Raw genomic sequence first — 13305 nt, 5'->3', positions numbered from 1 at the left:
AAATTTAATATTTTTATTAAAATATTTAAATTTTATTTATTTAAAATATAATATCTCAAAATTTATAAATATTATTATAAAAATATATTATATTTAATTTATTATTTATATAAATATATTCATATATAAAATCAGAAGGTATATACTATTATTTATTTTATTTATCAACTCCACACTACTGTGATCAAACACTCATACCAAATCTAATTACATGCTGTCTATATCCATTTTATATATATCTTGAACCGTCAAAATTTCATGAGTAGAAAAACAACATTAAGAATGGCAATGGACATATTTTATGCTCTTTTTTATATGATGTAATTTTCATGTTCTTATTTAATATTATTAAAAAATAAATAAATATTTAGTCATAAATTACATATAATCTTTTTCTTTATTTATATTTGCTTCATTACGTTAATAAAAAAAATTATATAATAAATCATTGTGTATAATAATTATATTTTAACCAATAATAATAATGAACTTTTCTTCTTCTTTTTTTCTAAGACACAAATCCATTAATTTGCAAGGTGTGATGCGACGTATAACGGCAAGATAGACTAGAGGCACAACCCACCTATAACCCAAAAATACAGAGCCCAGAGACCAAAAATTATAAATCCTAGGTCTGAGGCCCGTGGGTTCAATGGCCCAAAGCTTAGAGATCGGCATTCTCAGCTCGTCCCACCGCCGCCGATCACCTAATCTTATCCATCACCATCAGCTACGATTGCACCAGAAATTTTTTCTCAATAGATAAGAGTGAAAAATCTCCACAAATAAAATTAGAAAACTAGGCTAAGCCTATCCTCCTCCCCAACCTCTCAACCCACATGCAGATAGGATACGCGAGATGATGCCATGGGTACACACAGACCGGGACCAACCTGGATCAACGGTTTCAGGCCTAACCCGGCTACAGGGAGGCAAGCTAAGGGCCCCTTATTGAGGAACCAATGGTTCAAACTGCAACCCAATCAATTTTTTAAAAAACATAATTATGTGACAACTTTAGAGAGTGCCACGTTGACAAAAATGGAGCTGAACTGATACCAAAACTGCCCAAAACCAAAACTTGAACCACCATTGAACAGGACCAGATCCAGCTGGAACTGGACTAATCTGGTCTGGTTTCGATTCAACCCCTCCCTAGGCACTGAACCGCTATTTCCAGTCCGAAACCAGCTCAGACCTGTGGCCAGGCCTATTCCCTACTACATGCATACTTCCTCAGCAAAACACTAATTGATAATCGCGTTTCCATTCCACAAACCTTAAATAGATCACACCAAAACTTACAGACAAAATCTTGCCTGCTTACGTATACAGTACATAGGTAAAGCTACAAGATTCTAAACCAACAGAAAGTATCATATTGCAAAACAGAAATAAACAGCTTGACAATTGATGCCATGGAAACTGCCCCCTTGCCAGGTAATCAGCTCAATCACAATTATAAACAATATTGAAGGACAAAAAGAAGCTTAAAGCTATTAGGGGTGCAGCAATCCAATGCAACATCTAACAAATGTAATTATAAACAAAGAACATGTCACATCTCAAAGTTCCATGTACTCTCAGCAATTAGTTTCGGCACTTTTGATTCCTCACCCAAATTGAGGGATGCGGAGACCTGAGACAAACAATGAAACAAGAACAGAACATAATTTCAGTTAAAATTATGAAAAATCAAAAAGTGAAGAAAATTTTGGAATCCTAGAAATATTTAACCAGACATGCAGACAGGTGAAAGCAAGGGGAAAATCTAATAGAAAAACAATCATATGTAATAAAAATCTGACACCTTGTAATAAAAAGTCCAATATGCCAGCTAGAAACCATATGGGATACTCCTCACATTACAATGTTTAACTTCAAATGAATCATTATCAAGTTACTTTAGAGATCATGAGCATTGAGCTTCATATCTCATGGTACCCATTTTCTAAGCTGGGGAGTACTTCAGCACATTAAGCCTTCAAATCCCTCTCCATTTTCGTAAATGAACCAAACTTCTAGAAATGAAACAGTCTTAAAACTACTACCTCCCTCACTCACGAAATTTACGATTACACGTTTTTCCCCCTTCATTCCATGAAATAGAAACTGATTTATGATTACAAATAGAAGCCCTAGAATAAAACTAAAATTACATGGAAGAAATAATCTCCCATGATATGAGGACAAATGCACTAGCAAATACCATAAGCCTATAGTCACCATGACTCAGTTGTCCAGATCCTACTTTATAATTCAATCAAAAGCTAGCATAATCAGACAGTTTTGTGCCACGCGATCATTTAATGCATGCATCTAGGAACTATGACATCGTCCTACACTAAACAAAGCCATGACTACACTAGACATACGATGGATATCAAGCACTTGCCGTGCTCAAACTATAAAATTAAAATCTTTTCCATGTATAATATCCAAGTTTTAAATGTGATTTAAAAAATTGCAATTGTCATTTATATCCTGTTATTTTCCATAAAAATAAATAAATAAGAGAAAGCAGAAAAGCAGCAATTATAGCATAAACATGCGACTGACAATCTTGCATTTACCTTAAAATTGCCATTAAATTTTGAATTTCTTGACCACTCTAATCCCAATGCCTTGCTTGACGTTTGATATGTAGCCCTAAACACATCATCAGCATAAACCTTCTGTGAAACGGCAAAATCCCAAGAATTCTTGGCCAAATCATAGCATGGTTCAAATGTGGTTGCCCCTCCATGCACATAAGTATACTTCAACTTACAATTCCCTGTACCAAGCATGTAATTTGCGGAAACCTTATTGGCTGAATCAAACACAAGAGCCCCATCCAATATCGTGCGGTTATCCCCTCTGCTGTGAATGTATGTCAGGTTCAAGGGCTTATCAGCAACCTTAACAGTGTTCATAAACTGAAACCGAAAATCCTGTACAACAAGGCACAGTCTATAGTTAGCGTATTATAGGTACCGTTATGATATTAATAAAAATAACAAATATAGCTTCCTTATCAACACATGCGAATTGAAATTATCAATTATCATTTCACCCACAATCATTCACTAAGTTTCCTAATCTTAGTTTCAGGAAAAATCTATGACTTCTTTCAAATTAAAACCCTAATTGCCAAATTCTTCAACTGGCCAAACAGTAGCGCAGAAACAAGAGAAAGTCAAACATTTCAGTATCACAACAATTGTTTCAATTCCACTTTCCTGCTACGTTCCTACAATTTCACAACACCAAGCAGAAGATAACAAAAAATTAAATTGAGGCAAAGCAAAACAAAAAAAAAATTGTGCATTGCCTTTTTGGGAACGTTGTAGTCGACGATGAAGAAGCCGGGTTTCTCGACAGCTAAAACCAAGCCGTTTAAGCTGGGGCCATTGACGACAGTGGCGTCGGTCATGGAAGCCCGGAGCTTGACATCGCCGGCGTTGAAGGCAACAGTAGCTGCTGCGCTGCTTTTGTCATTTTCATACCTGCCCTTCAAAGATACCTTCGTCATTTTGTTAAAAACGAGAGAGAGACAGTACGAGCATTAGGTGGAGATGTGCTGGGCTTATCCCTTTTTTCTTTCAGTTTTGCAACTGTCAAGTGTCATCGTAATCATCGGCGCTTATTGCAATTTCTTTGGCGGCCCTTGTCTTTAGGATAGGTAGGTCTGAAGTCTGCGGTCTGTGGCCGGCTCTGCCTTGTGTACTGCTACAAGCTTTGGTGGGCTGCTGGGCTCCTGATTCATCTTCTTGCTTTTTTTTCATTTTTTTTAATAATTTAAAAAATATAAACACGTATTTAATAAATAAATTTCAATACACAACAAATTAAATTTATATAATAAAAATTTTAAAAATTATATTTTATTAAGAGGTGATGCATTTAAATTTTTATTTTGTTTAAAATTATCTATTATATTTAAAAAATTAACAGCATTAATTATTTTTTTTAATTTAAATTTTAATTTTTATTAAATATAATAAATATTTATATAATAAATAATTATGCATGATAAAAAATAATTTAATCAATTATTAACATATTTTTATAAAATTAAATTATTTAATCATTAATTATCGTATAAAATCTGGAGAAAATAATTAATAAAACCACTCTCAAATTATTGTCGTTTCCTTTAATCTAGCAAATTAGGGAATCTATCACAAAATCTCATACCTAATTAATGATTAATGTTCGCATGCATCATTGTAGAAACAATATTAGAAAATTTAAGAAACAATAATAGTATAAAATAATATTATATTACTAATAGGCTAAAATAAAAAAAATATAAACTTTTATAAAAATTGTAATTTTAATTAAATTTTTTTAAATTTTATCAATTTAATATCAAATATTTTATAGTATTTTTAATTTTAATAATAAATTTAAATATAATAACTGAGTTCATCAATTAATAAAAATAATTCAAATATTTTACTTATTATCGATTTTATTATTTTTTTAAATTGTATTAAGTCATTTTATAGTTTTAATATTTTCATTAATTTTAATTATTAATAAAAAATATTTATTAATTAAATAATATATCTAATATTATTATCATAATTTTTTAAACATAATTATAATTTTCAAAATAATAAGTTTTATAAAATAGGTATGTATAGAGAGAATTAATTAAAATAATATTTTATTTAATTTAATAAAAATGATATTATTATCAACTTGATAATAATTATTAAAATTAAAAAAATAAAATAGCCATTAATATTGATCATGTTAAAAAATAATTTAATTATTTTTGTTAATTGAATTATTCAATTAAATTAATTGTTAAAATTATAAATTATAAAATTTTTAATATCAAATTAATAAAATTAAAAAGTTTGATTAAAAGTGAACAAATACAAAGATTTGGATTTTTTTTTAATCATTTAACTTTATTAATATTGAAGTCATTAATTTTAATTAAAATTAAACAAAAATAATAATATTTTAATATAAAGATATGTATTGAAAAAGGAAAAAAAAAAATTGCCCATTTAACGAAGAGGAGAAAAATCATATGCTAGGTCCAAGGATGGAACTACTTCTTGAATCAAGAACCTTGGGCCTTGGAGTGAGATATGGGCTAGACTTTGGCCCAAGTTTTATAGGGCTACGGGATATCATCCAGAGCACGGTAGATTGATTGAAGAACAGAATCGACGGCTAATGATAAACTGATGGATAAAGTTTCCGTACACACGACAACACACAAGCTTTTCTCTTCTCTCTGTATCATTTTTTTTTTTTTTAACTAATCTGGACGGGAACTTAATTCGCGCCAACAAATTTTTTGGCGCGCTATTCATTCTTTCCTCTTATTTCAATTGCAATCCCTAACTCTCTTTACCTGACAAATCAAAACCTTTTATCACTGTATCTCACTTCAGCACAATCTCTCCCTTTCTCCCTCGAGCCTCCAATCTCTCCTTCTCTGGCAGGGACCGTGTCGGCGACCGCGATTCCTCCATATTTGGTAATTTGCTTTTTCAATCTAGTGTTCTTTAGTACCGTTAGATATGTATATAAATCTGTTGATGGTTTAGTTTCGAAAATGTTTTGGTGGTATTTTAATCAGGTTGATTTACGCAAAACAATGAGAGGGTGTTTTTATCTGAGATTAACTCTAACAGCGATAAGCTGAAAAATACAATTGGCCTGCATTTGTTAGTGCGAGTTGTGGTTAATGGGTTTGTCATCTCTTCGTTTTGATATGTGCATTTGCTTCATTTCAAGTAGTTTGTGATTTCCAAGAGCAAAGATTCAAGTTTGGATTTTATGGGTTTTCTTATTTGCCCTCGAATAAGGACGCAAAGTTAAATTTTCAGATCTGATGAAAATGAAAAGGAGAAGTAATTACTGATTACATGTATTACGACTCATGTATTCGGTTGCTGAACGCTCTGGATTTCTGAAATGGAATTGGAAGCCACAATTGTCATTTGCAAATCTATTATCTAGTTGTATGATACAGAGTCTAGAATGATGCCGTTTACTTTATAGATTTCTGAGAAATGAAATTGTTAATGCAGTAAAATTTCTGCAAATATGAATTGTTAAAGGTCCGCTTATGTAGGCCATAACATGCAAAATTACTTGCTTAAACAAATTTTTGGATTCAATTTAACTTATTTACTTTGAAAATTTTAAATTCACATGATTTCTCTCATTATTATTCGGTTGCTCTTGCTGTAGTTAAGTAAAGTTAACAGCAAGAAATTAAGCAAATTCTTGGTTTAGTGTTCTAATTAATCGGTTCTGTTATATTGACTGAAAGGAAAGTGAATACATATATTATTCTGTAATTGAATGCTATATCCTATTATCTGCTTAAAACTAGGAAGCTTGCAATTCTGTAAAGATATCAACCACATCAAAACCATAATTCAAGGCTATAAACTTTAACCTCTATGTGCGATCATTACTTGCCCGTTTTAATTGATAGATGTGCATTAGCTTTTGCATATGCAAGATGAAAGCTGAACATTACATCATTTGTTGTTGTGTATGCATATGATAGCATCTTATCTGATCTCAATGGGTGAATTTTCTCTTTCTACAGGGCCCGCATCTTAGGCACTGATTAATGTCCACGCAACAGTGATAAAATACAAGTTCTACTTTCATCTAATGGAGTTACGGAGTTGTATTCATTTACATTTTATCCAGGTTGCTAAAGGTGGGTTGGCAACAAAAGCCCTGAATGTGTACCGTGGAAGGCCAGCACTAAAGTTCAAGAAGGTTACAGATCTATATGAAACTGAGGATGCAAAAAATTTTAAGCCATTGCCAGTGTTTAGACCAAAAGTTGAGTTTGAATGTGATGAGACAGAAAGTCTACATACACTCACAGTAGAAAGAACAATACAAGTCGGTGGTGAAACTTCAGAGGCTAATAGTAAAGGTATTGATATTGGAGCAAGGGAAATAGATGAACTTAACTTTGGCGATATGACACTGAAACAAATTAAAGAGAGATGCAAAGAAAAAAGGAGGAAATCTTCCAGATATGTTGGTTTGAGTAAAGAAACTATTGAAACTTGTTCCCTAGGAAAAGGGAACCATTTTAACTCAGAGTCTGAGAAGGATGAATATGATATCATGGAGCCCCTCAGCTGTTGGAAATCCAGGATTCTAAACAAGAAGAAGACCATGAGAAAGGACAGAAAAAGAAGCAGAAGTATCTATGGTTCATCTCAAAATGCCGCATCTATTGTGAGGTATGAGGAATTTCCCAGTGATGAAGTTATCTTCCAATCTAATGAAAATTTTCCTGCACCTAATGAAAATTTTCCTGCACCTATTGATGTTAAAGTTGAGGTTCCTGAGCTTACTTGTTCAAATTGCAAAGATATGATCATCATTACTGCGGATTCCTCTTTTAGTTGTAATGAGCCAGTGACCTCTTACGGAGCGATACCTTGTAAAGAGCCTGAGGCAGCTAATAATTATGATTTGCAGGCTGTAACATCAATGCTAGCCAGTGAAAAGCCAGATACAGCTAAAGGCTCTGTTTCTGAAACTGCGATGTCTGTGATAACCAGTGAAGAGTTGACAACTAATGCTTGTGGTTTTGAGACTCAGATGCCAACTTTCCTCAGCAATGAGCCTCAATGCTGTGCTACTAATGAAGAATCCTATGAATATGTGGAGCATGGGGATCCTAAATCAATTCCTGATGTAAAATCCTCAGGTGGGGCGGTACTAATGGAGGATATTGCAGAAGTGATCAGTGAGTTTTCATATTTTTCTTTATCAGAAGCAAAGAAAGAAGATGCTCTCCTAGATCAACATCCCAAAAATGACGCCCCTGAAACTGTTTCTTTAAGTGAGGTTCATATACCTGTATCGCATCCCCAAACTTTTCCTTCTGTGCATGAGAAATCATGGAAGACTAGCAGTAGCAGCCAGGATCAACTACTTGATGTCACCATTAATAATAGCCTTCAGTGCGTGGAACTTAGCAAAAGAAACGATTCATGTCTCCCTGAGGATGAAACTAAAGATGATGCACTTCATGTTGAAGCCAGTGTCATAAGCAGCCCTGGCAGAGAAAGTATCTCACTTTGGAATCCAAATTTACTTTCAAGTCCAAAATGCTCTTTAGTTTCTGTTGCTGATGACTCGCCTACAGCCAGGGAAAGCCAATCACCATTATCTGCTCGTGCTGATGAAACAAGAAGCTGTTCTCCAGCAATCCATTTATCTAGTCATAAGTCTGTGATATCAGTAAAGGCGGATGATTATCATCACTCAAAGATGCAACATCCTCCTGAAAAGCTATTTTCAACTAGAATGGTTTGTAAAATCTATTACATTTTTGTTTGACTTGCATGCTTTCGTGAAATTAATCTGTGGTACTTTCATTTCTCCAGGCCATCTCTCCAACATCCCAGAAAAGGCTACGTGAAGCTATGGAGTCCACTGAATTAGATGATGAACAATACTACAGTAAGTGCTTTAACTATTATAACAGAGTTTATGGTCCATTTAATGCCCATGCATGATTTATCTAGGAAGATGGACTATTGGTCATCACGGAGTACATAAAAGCCAAGAAAATATATTGTGGATTGCCGTATGAAAATTTCTGGTAACAATTGGTGTATGGTAGATGGTTATACTTGTTAAAAATTTTCCTGTTAAGAAACAGAGCACAACTAAGTTTAATATTGTGCAAGATATAAATCATTTGAAAGGTAGGACTAGAATATTTGGTTCCCTGGTGCAGTTATGTATCAGCTAGTAGTGTGCAGACAATTCCTTGGCATATTGTCAGATTGATTTGTAGCCATTTCAATTACCAAATAAACATCTTTCTTTTTATCATATCCCTCTGAAGAAAGTGCTTTTCTATGTCCTTAAGTTTTGAAATACCTTTCCTAAGATAACTGATGGGAAAAACTAAGTTTGGTGCAAATTCTTACTTTTTATCTGCGTAATCTTGTTATATATCTCGTTGTCACTTGTGTGCTTGTGCTTCAAATCAAGCTCCTTTCATAGGTCCCTGTCATCCCAAACTTATCCAATGAAATTCATTTCCATTTGATTGTAACAATTTTCAGGGTATGCAAGGAAACTGTGCTATAGACAACAGAATGACTGTAACAATGGTAGACTTGAAGGGCCCAGTCAGATCAAGAGAGCTGAAGTAATCATTAGCCCTAAGAAAGTTGTTAGGAAACCAAAGGTAGGTAACAATGGTTTCCATCAAAATGACATTCTTAAGGTTCCTCATCCCTCTTGTTCTGTACAATGCCTTAGTACTGGGCGTACCTCCGTCCGAAGTTCTTCAGAGAGTGCCATTTTATTCTCACAGCAACAGATGCATGACATTGAATCTGTTGCAACTAAACTTGCAAAAGAGTTGCAATCCATGAAGGAGATAGTTGAAGAAACATTGCAGTCCAAGGTCTATCCAGCTACAACCTTGAAATATAGTGCAGATGAGGTAACAAACAAACTTGCAGCATATTAAATAGTCTCACTGAGGATGAAACTAAAGATGATACACTTTTCTTGTCACATGTTTTTATGATCCAACTTGCCACTGGATCAGTCAACCTTTGTTAGATAAACAGTCGTATACAATTTGCCTCATAATATCTGTGTTTCTGTCCTAGGGTTTTTTCTCGCAAATCCTAATTAGTACACTCATTAGAATATGATCAATGCAAATTTTTTCATGCTACAGAAAATTGAAACTTAAGAATGCAAGTTATGCAGAACGACACTGAAAATGTTGTCCTGTCAATATCTATTGTAATTGTCTAATTGAAGATATACATATACATAATGTATTTCCAAGTTTTCAGCATGTGCAGTTATATGCATACATGCAAGTTTTGCTTTCATCTAAATATTCTTAATTTGCCAGATGAGAATTGCCATACATAATGCTACAAGAGTTGAAGAAAGTGCAAGAAGATCTCTTTCTATCATGGCAAGGGACTGCAACCGCTTTTGTAAAATCATGGTTTGTTTCTCATCAGTCTTTGGGTCCTGGGCCTTTGGTTTTTCAATTGAAAAAGTGAATTAGTAATAATTAACTTAATATATCTTTGACATTTTACTGAGTTTCCACTTTCCACTGATCTATCTCAGAAACTGGCTGAGAAAGGTTCTACTGCTTCCAAAAATGGAGTATGCAAGAAGAGGAAGATTGTTTTTGCTGATGAGGCTGGTGGAAAGTTATGTGATGTCAAGACTTTTAAGGATGACATGGCTTCTTTTGTGAAGCCTAAGGCTGAGAAAACGGGAGCTGTTGACTAAGAGATGGAGATTTTGCTTGTTGTACAATTGTATATTTAATTAAGGCGTTCAACTGCCAATTTTATGCTCAAATGGTACAAAATCTATGTGGCTGTTAAGGCATATTTATACAGTTTAATTTATGCCTGATGCGTGGGTTGGAATGAGGATACTGGATATGTGCTACATAAGAGGAAGACTTGTGACCATATTTATCCTCTGCCAAGCCTAGTCTCATCTCTCATTGTGCCTTTTTTATACTCATTTTTAACATTGATATTGCTTGTAGCTATGCTGTATATAAAATAATTCATCCTTGATGGCATTTATACATGCCTATCAAGAGGGATTTCAAACCTTTTACTTTGGAATTTCCACAAGCGACATTGCTTCAATTTTGATCCACATTCTACAACTCAACTCAACTAAGCCTTTATCCCAAAAATTTGGGGTCGATTATATGGATTATTTTCTCCACTCTGAACGATTTTGGGTTAAATCCTCAGAAATATGTAATGCTTCTAGGTCATGTTGTACTACTCTCCTCCAAGTCAATTTAGGTCTATCTCTTTTTTTCTTTTTATCCTCTAACTTAATGTGCTCTACTTGTCTAACTGGAGTCTCCGTATGTCTACGCTTCACATGACCAAACCACCTCAATCTCCCTTCTCTCAACTTATCTTCAATTGGCACCACTCCTACCTTTTCTCTAATACTCTCATTACGGACTTTATCTAGTCTAGTATGGCCACTCATCCACCTTAATATTCTCATCTCTGCAACTCTTATCTTAGATGCATACGACTCTTTTAGTGCCCAACACTCACTACCATATAACATAGCCGGTCGTATGGCTGTACGGTAAAATTTTCCTTTTAATTTATTGAGAATCTTATGATCACATAAAACTCCCGTGGCACGTCTCCACTTCAACCATCCGGCTTTAATCCTATGATTAACATCCTCCTCACATCCCCCATCTATTTGAAAGACTGAGCCTAGATATTTAAAGTGATTACTTTTGGACAGTACCACTCCATTCAAACTAACTCCTTCTTTATCACCAGTTTGGCCTTCACTGAACTTGCAATGCATATATTCTGTCTTCGTTCTACTTAACTTAAAACCCTTTGACTCTTGAGTAATTCTCTAAAGTTCTAGCTTTCTATTGACTCCTTCTCGTGTCTCATCTATCAGAACAATATCATCCGCAAACATCATGCACCAATTAATACTCTCTTGTATATGTTTCGTCAGTTCATCTAAAACTAATGTAAAAAGGTAAGGGCTTATGGCTGATCCTTGGTGTAATCCAATTGAGATCGGAAAATCTCTTGTGTCCCCTCCCACTATGCGCACAATAGTAGTTGCTCCTTCATACATATCTTTCAATACTTGTATGTACCTAATAGATACCCTCTTTTGTTCTAACACATTCCATATGACCTCTCTTGGAACACTATCATAAGCCTTCTCCAAATCAATAAAAACCATGTGTAGATCTTTCTTCACATCTCTATATTTCTCCATCAAGCTTCTAATGAGAAAGATCGCTTTCATAGTTGAACGACCGAGCATGAAACCAAATTGATTGAGAGAGATAGAAGTATCATGATGTAGTCGATGCTCCACAACTCTCTCCCACAACTTCATAGTATGGCTCATGAGTTTAATTCCCCTATAGTTTGAGCAACTCTGTATGTCTCCCTTATTTTTAAAAATAGGTACTAAAATACTCTTCCTCCATTCATCAGGCATTTTCTTTGAGTTTAGAATCTTATTAAATAATTTAGTTAACCATGACACTCCCATATCTCTCAAATACTTTCACACTTCAATTGGTATTTCATCGGGTCCACAGGCTTTACCCACTTTCATTCTCTTAAGTGCTTCCTTTACTTCTAAAGATCTAATCCTTCTAGTATAATTCACATTCTTTTCTATTGTTCTATAATCTATATTCACGCTATTACCATTTTGACTATTATTAAAGAGATCATTAAAATAATTTTTCCATCTTTCTTTAATGTCCTCATCTTTCACCAACACTTTTCCTTCTTTATCCTTAATGCACCTAACTTGATTGAGATCTTGACATTTCCTTTCTCTCCTCCTTGCTAATCTATAAATATCTTTCTCCCCTTCTTTAGTTCCAAGTTTCTCATATAACTTTTCAAAGGCCTGTGCTCTTGCTTGACTAACTGCCTTTTTTGCCTCTTTTTTGCTATCTTGTACTGTTCATATACCTCATTATTATCACATTTAGGTAATTTCTTATACCATTCCCTTTTTCTCTTCACTGCCTTTTGTACTTCCTCATTCCACCACCATCTCTCTTTTGAGGGTGGTCCATGTCCTTTAGACTCTCCAAGTACTTTTCTAGCTACTTCTCTAATCTTTGATACTATCTGTATCCACATATCATTGGCCTCCATATCTAACTTCCATATTTCGGACTCAAGAAGCTCATTTTTGAACTTCACTTGCTTTACTCCTTTGAACTCCCACCACTTTGTTCGAGCTACACTATTTCTTATGACCTTACTTGAATTATTCCTAAACTTGACATCCAAGACCACCAGCCGATGTTGACTTGTTAAAGCCTCTCCTGGAATGACCTTGCAATCCTTGCATAGAGCTCTATTTGTCTTCTTGGTTAAGAGGAAGTCGATTTGGTTTCTATGTTGCCCACTTTTGAAAGTCACTAAATGTGACTCTCTTTTTATATAGTAGGTATTTGCTAGTATTAGGTCGTATGCCATAGCAAAATCTAGGATGCTTTTTCCCTCCTCATTTCAACTGTCAAAACCAAAACCTCCATGAACATTCTCATAACCTTGTCTATCACTTCCTACATGTCCATTCAAATCTCCACTAATGAAAACATTCTCTTCATTCGGTATGCTTTGCATTAAATCATCTATATCTTCCCAAAACTTTTGTTTACTCTCACTGTCTAGTCCTATTTGTGGGGCATAAGCACTAACTATATTTATTGTTTCTCCTTCTAGTACTAGCTTTACTAGTATAATTCTATCTCCTACT

General features: G+C 34.2%; 2 protein-coding genes across 2 annotated transcripts; one reads left to right on the top strand and one right to left on the bottom strand.

Annotated features, from left to right (window-relative positions):
* Positions 1–1251: 1251 nt before the first annotated feature.
* LOC110640064 (outer envelope pore protein 24A, chloroplastic) lies at positions 1252–3694 on the bottom strand. The gene is made up of 3 exons (XM_021791236.2): positions 3314–3694; positions 2574–2933; positions 1252–1639 (listed from the first exon to the last, which is right to left on the bottom strand). Exons 1-3 carry the CDS (start codon positions 3512–3514, stop codon positions 1559–1561), a joined length of 642 nt encoding a protein of 213 aa, XP_021646928.2. The 5' UTR covers positions 3515–3694; the 3' UTR covers positions 1252–1558.
* Positions 3695–5256: 1562 nt separating this feature from the next.
* On the top strand, positions 5257–10623 carry LOC110640044 (uncharacterized). Its single transcript, XM_058130610.1, has 6 exons — positions 5257–5485; positions 6572–8307; positions 8385–8460; positions 9075–9460; positions 9887–9985; positions 10114–10623. Exons 2-6 carry the CDS (start codon positions 6640–6642, stop codon positions 10279–10281), a joined length of 2397 nt encoding a protein of 798 aa, XP_057986593.1. The 5' UTR covers positions 5257–5485; positions 6572–6639; the 3' UTR covers positions 10282–10623.
* The last annotated feature ends 2682 nt before the right edge of the window (positions 10624–13305 follow it).

Source organism: Hevea brasiliensis, chromosome 2 (genome assembly GCF_030052815.1).
Source record: "Hevea brasiliensis isolate MT/VB/25A 57/8 chromosome 2, ASM3005281v1, whole genome shotgun sequence".
NCBI classification, from domain to species: Eukaryota; Viridiplantae; Streptophyta; class Magnoliopsida; order Malpighiales; family Euphorbiaceae; genus Hevea; species Hevea brasiliensis.
This window is presented reverse-complemented; position numbering and strand designations above follow the sequence as displayed.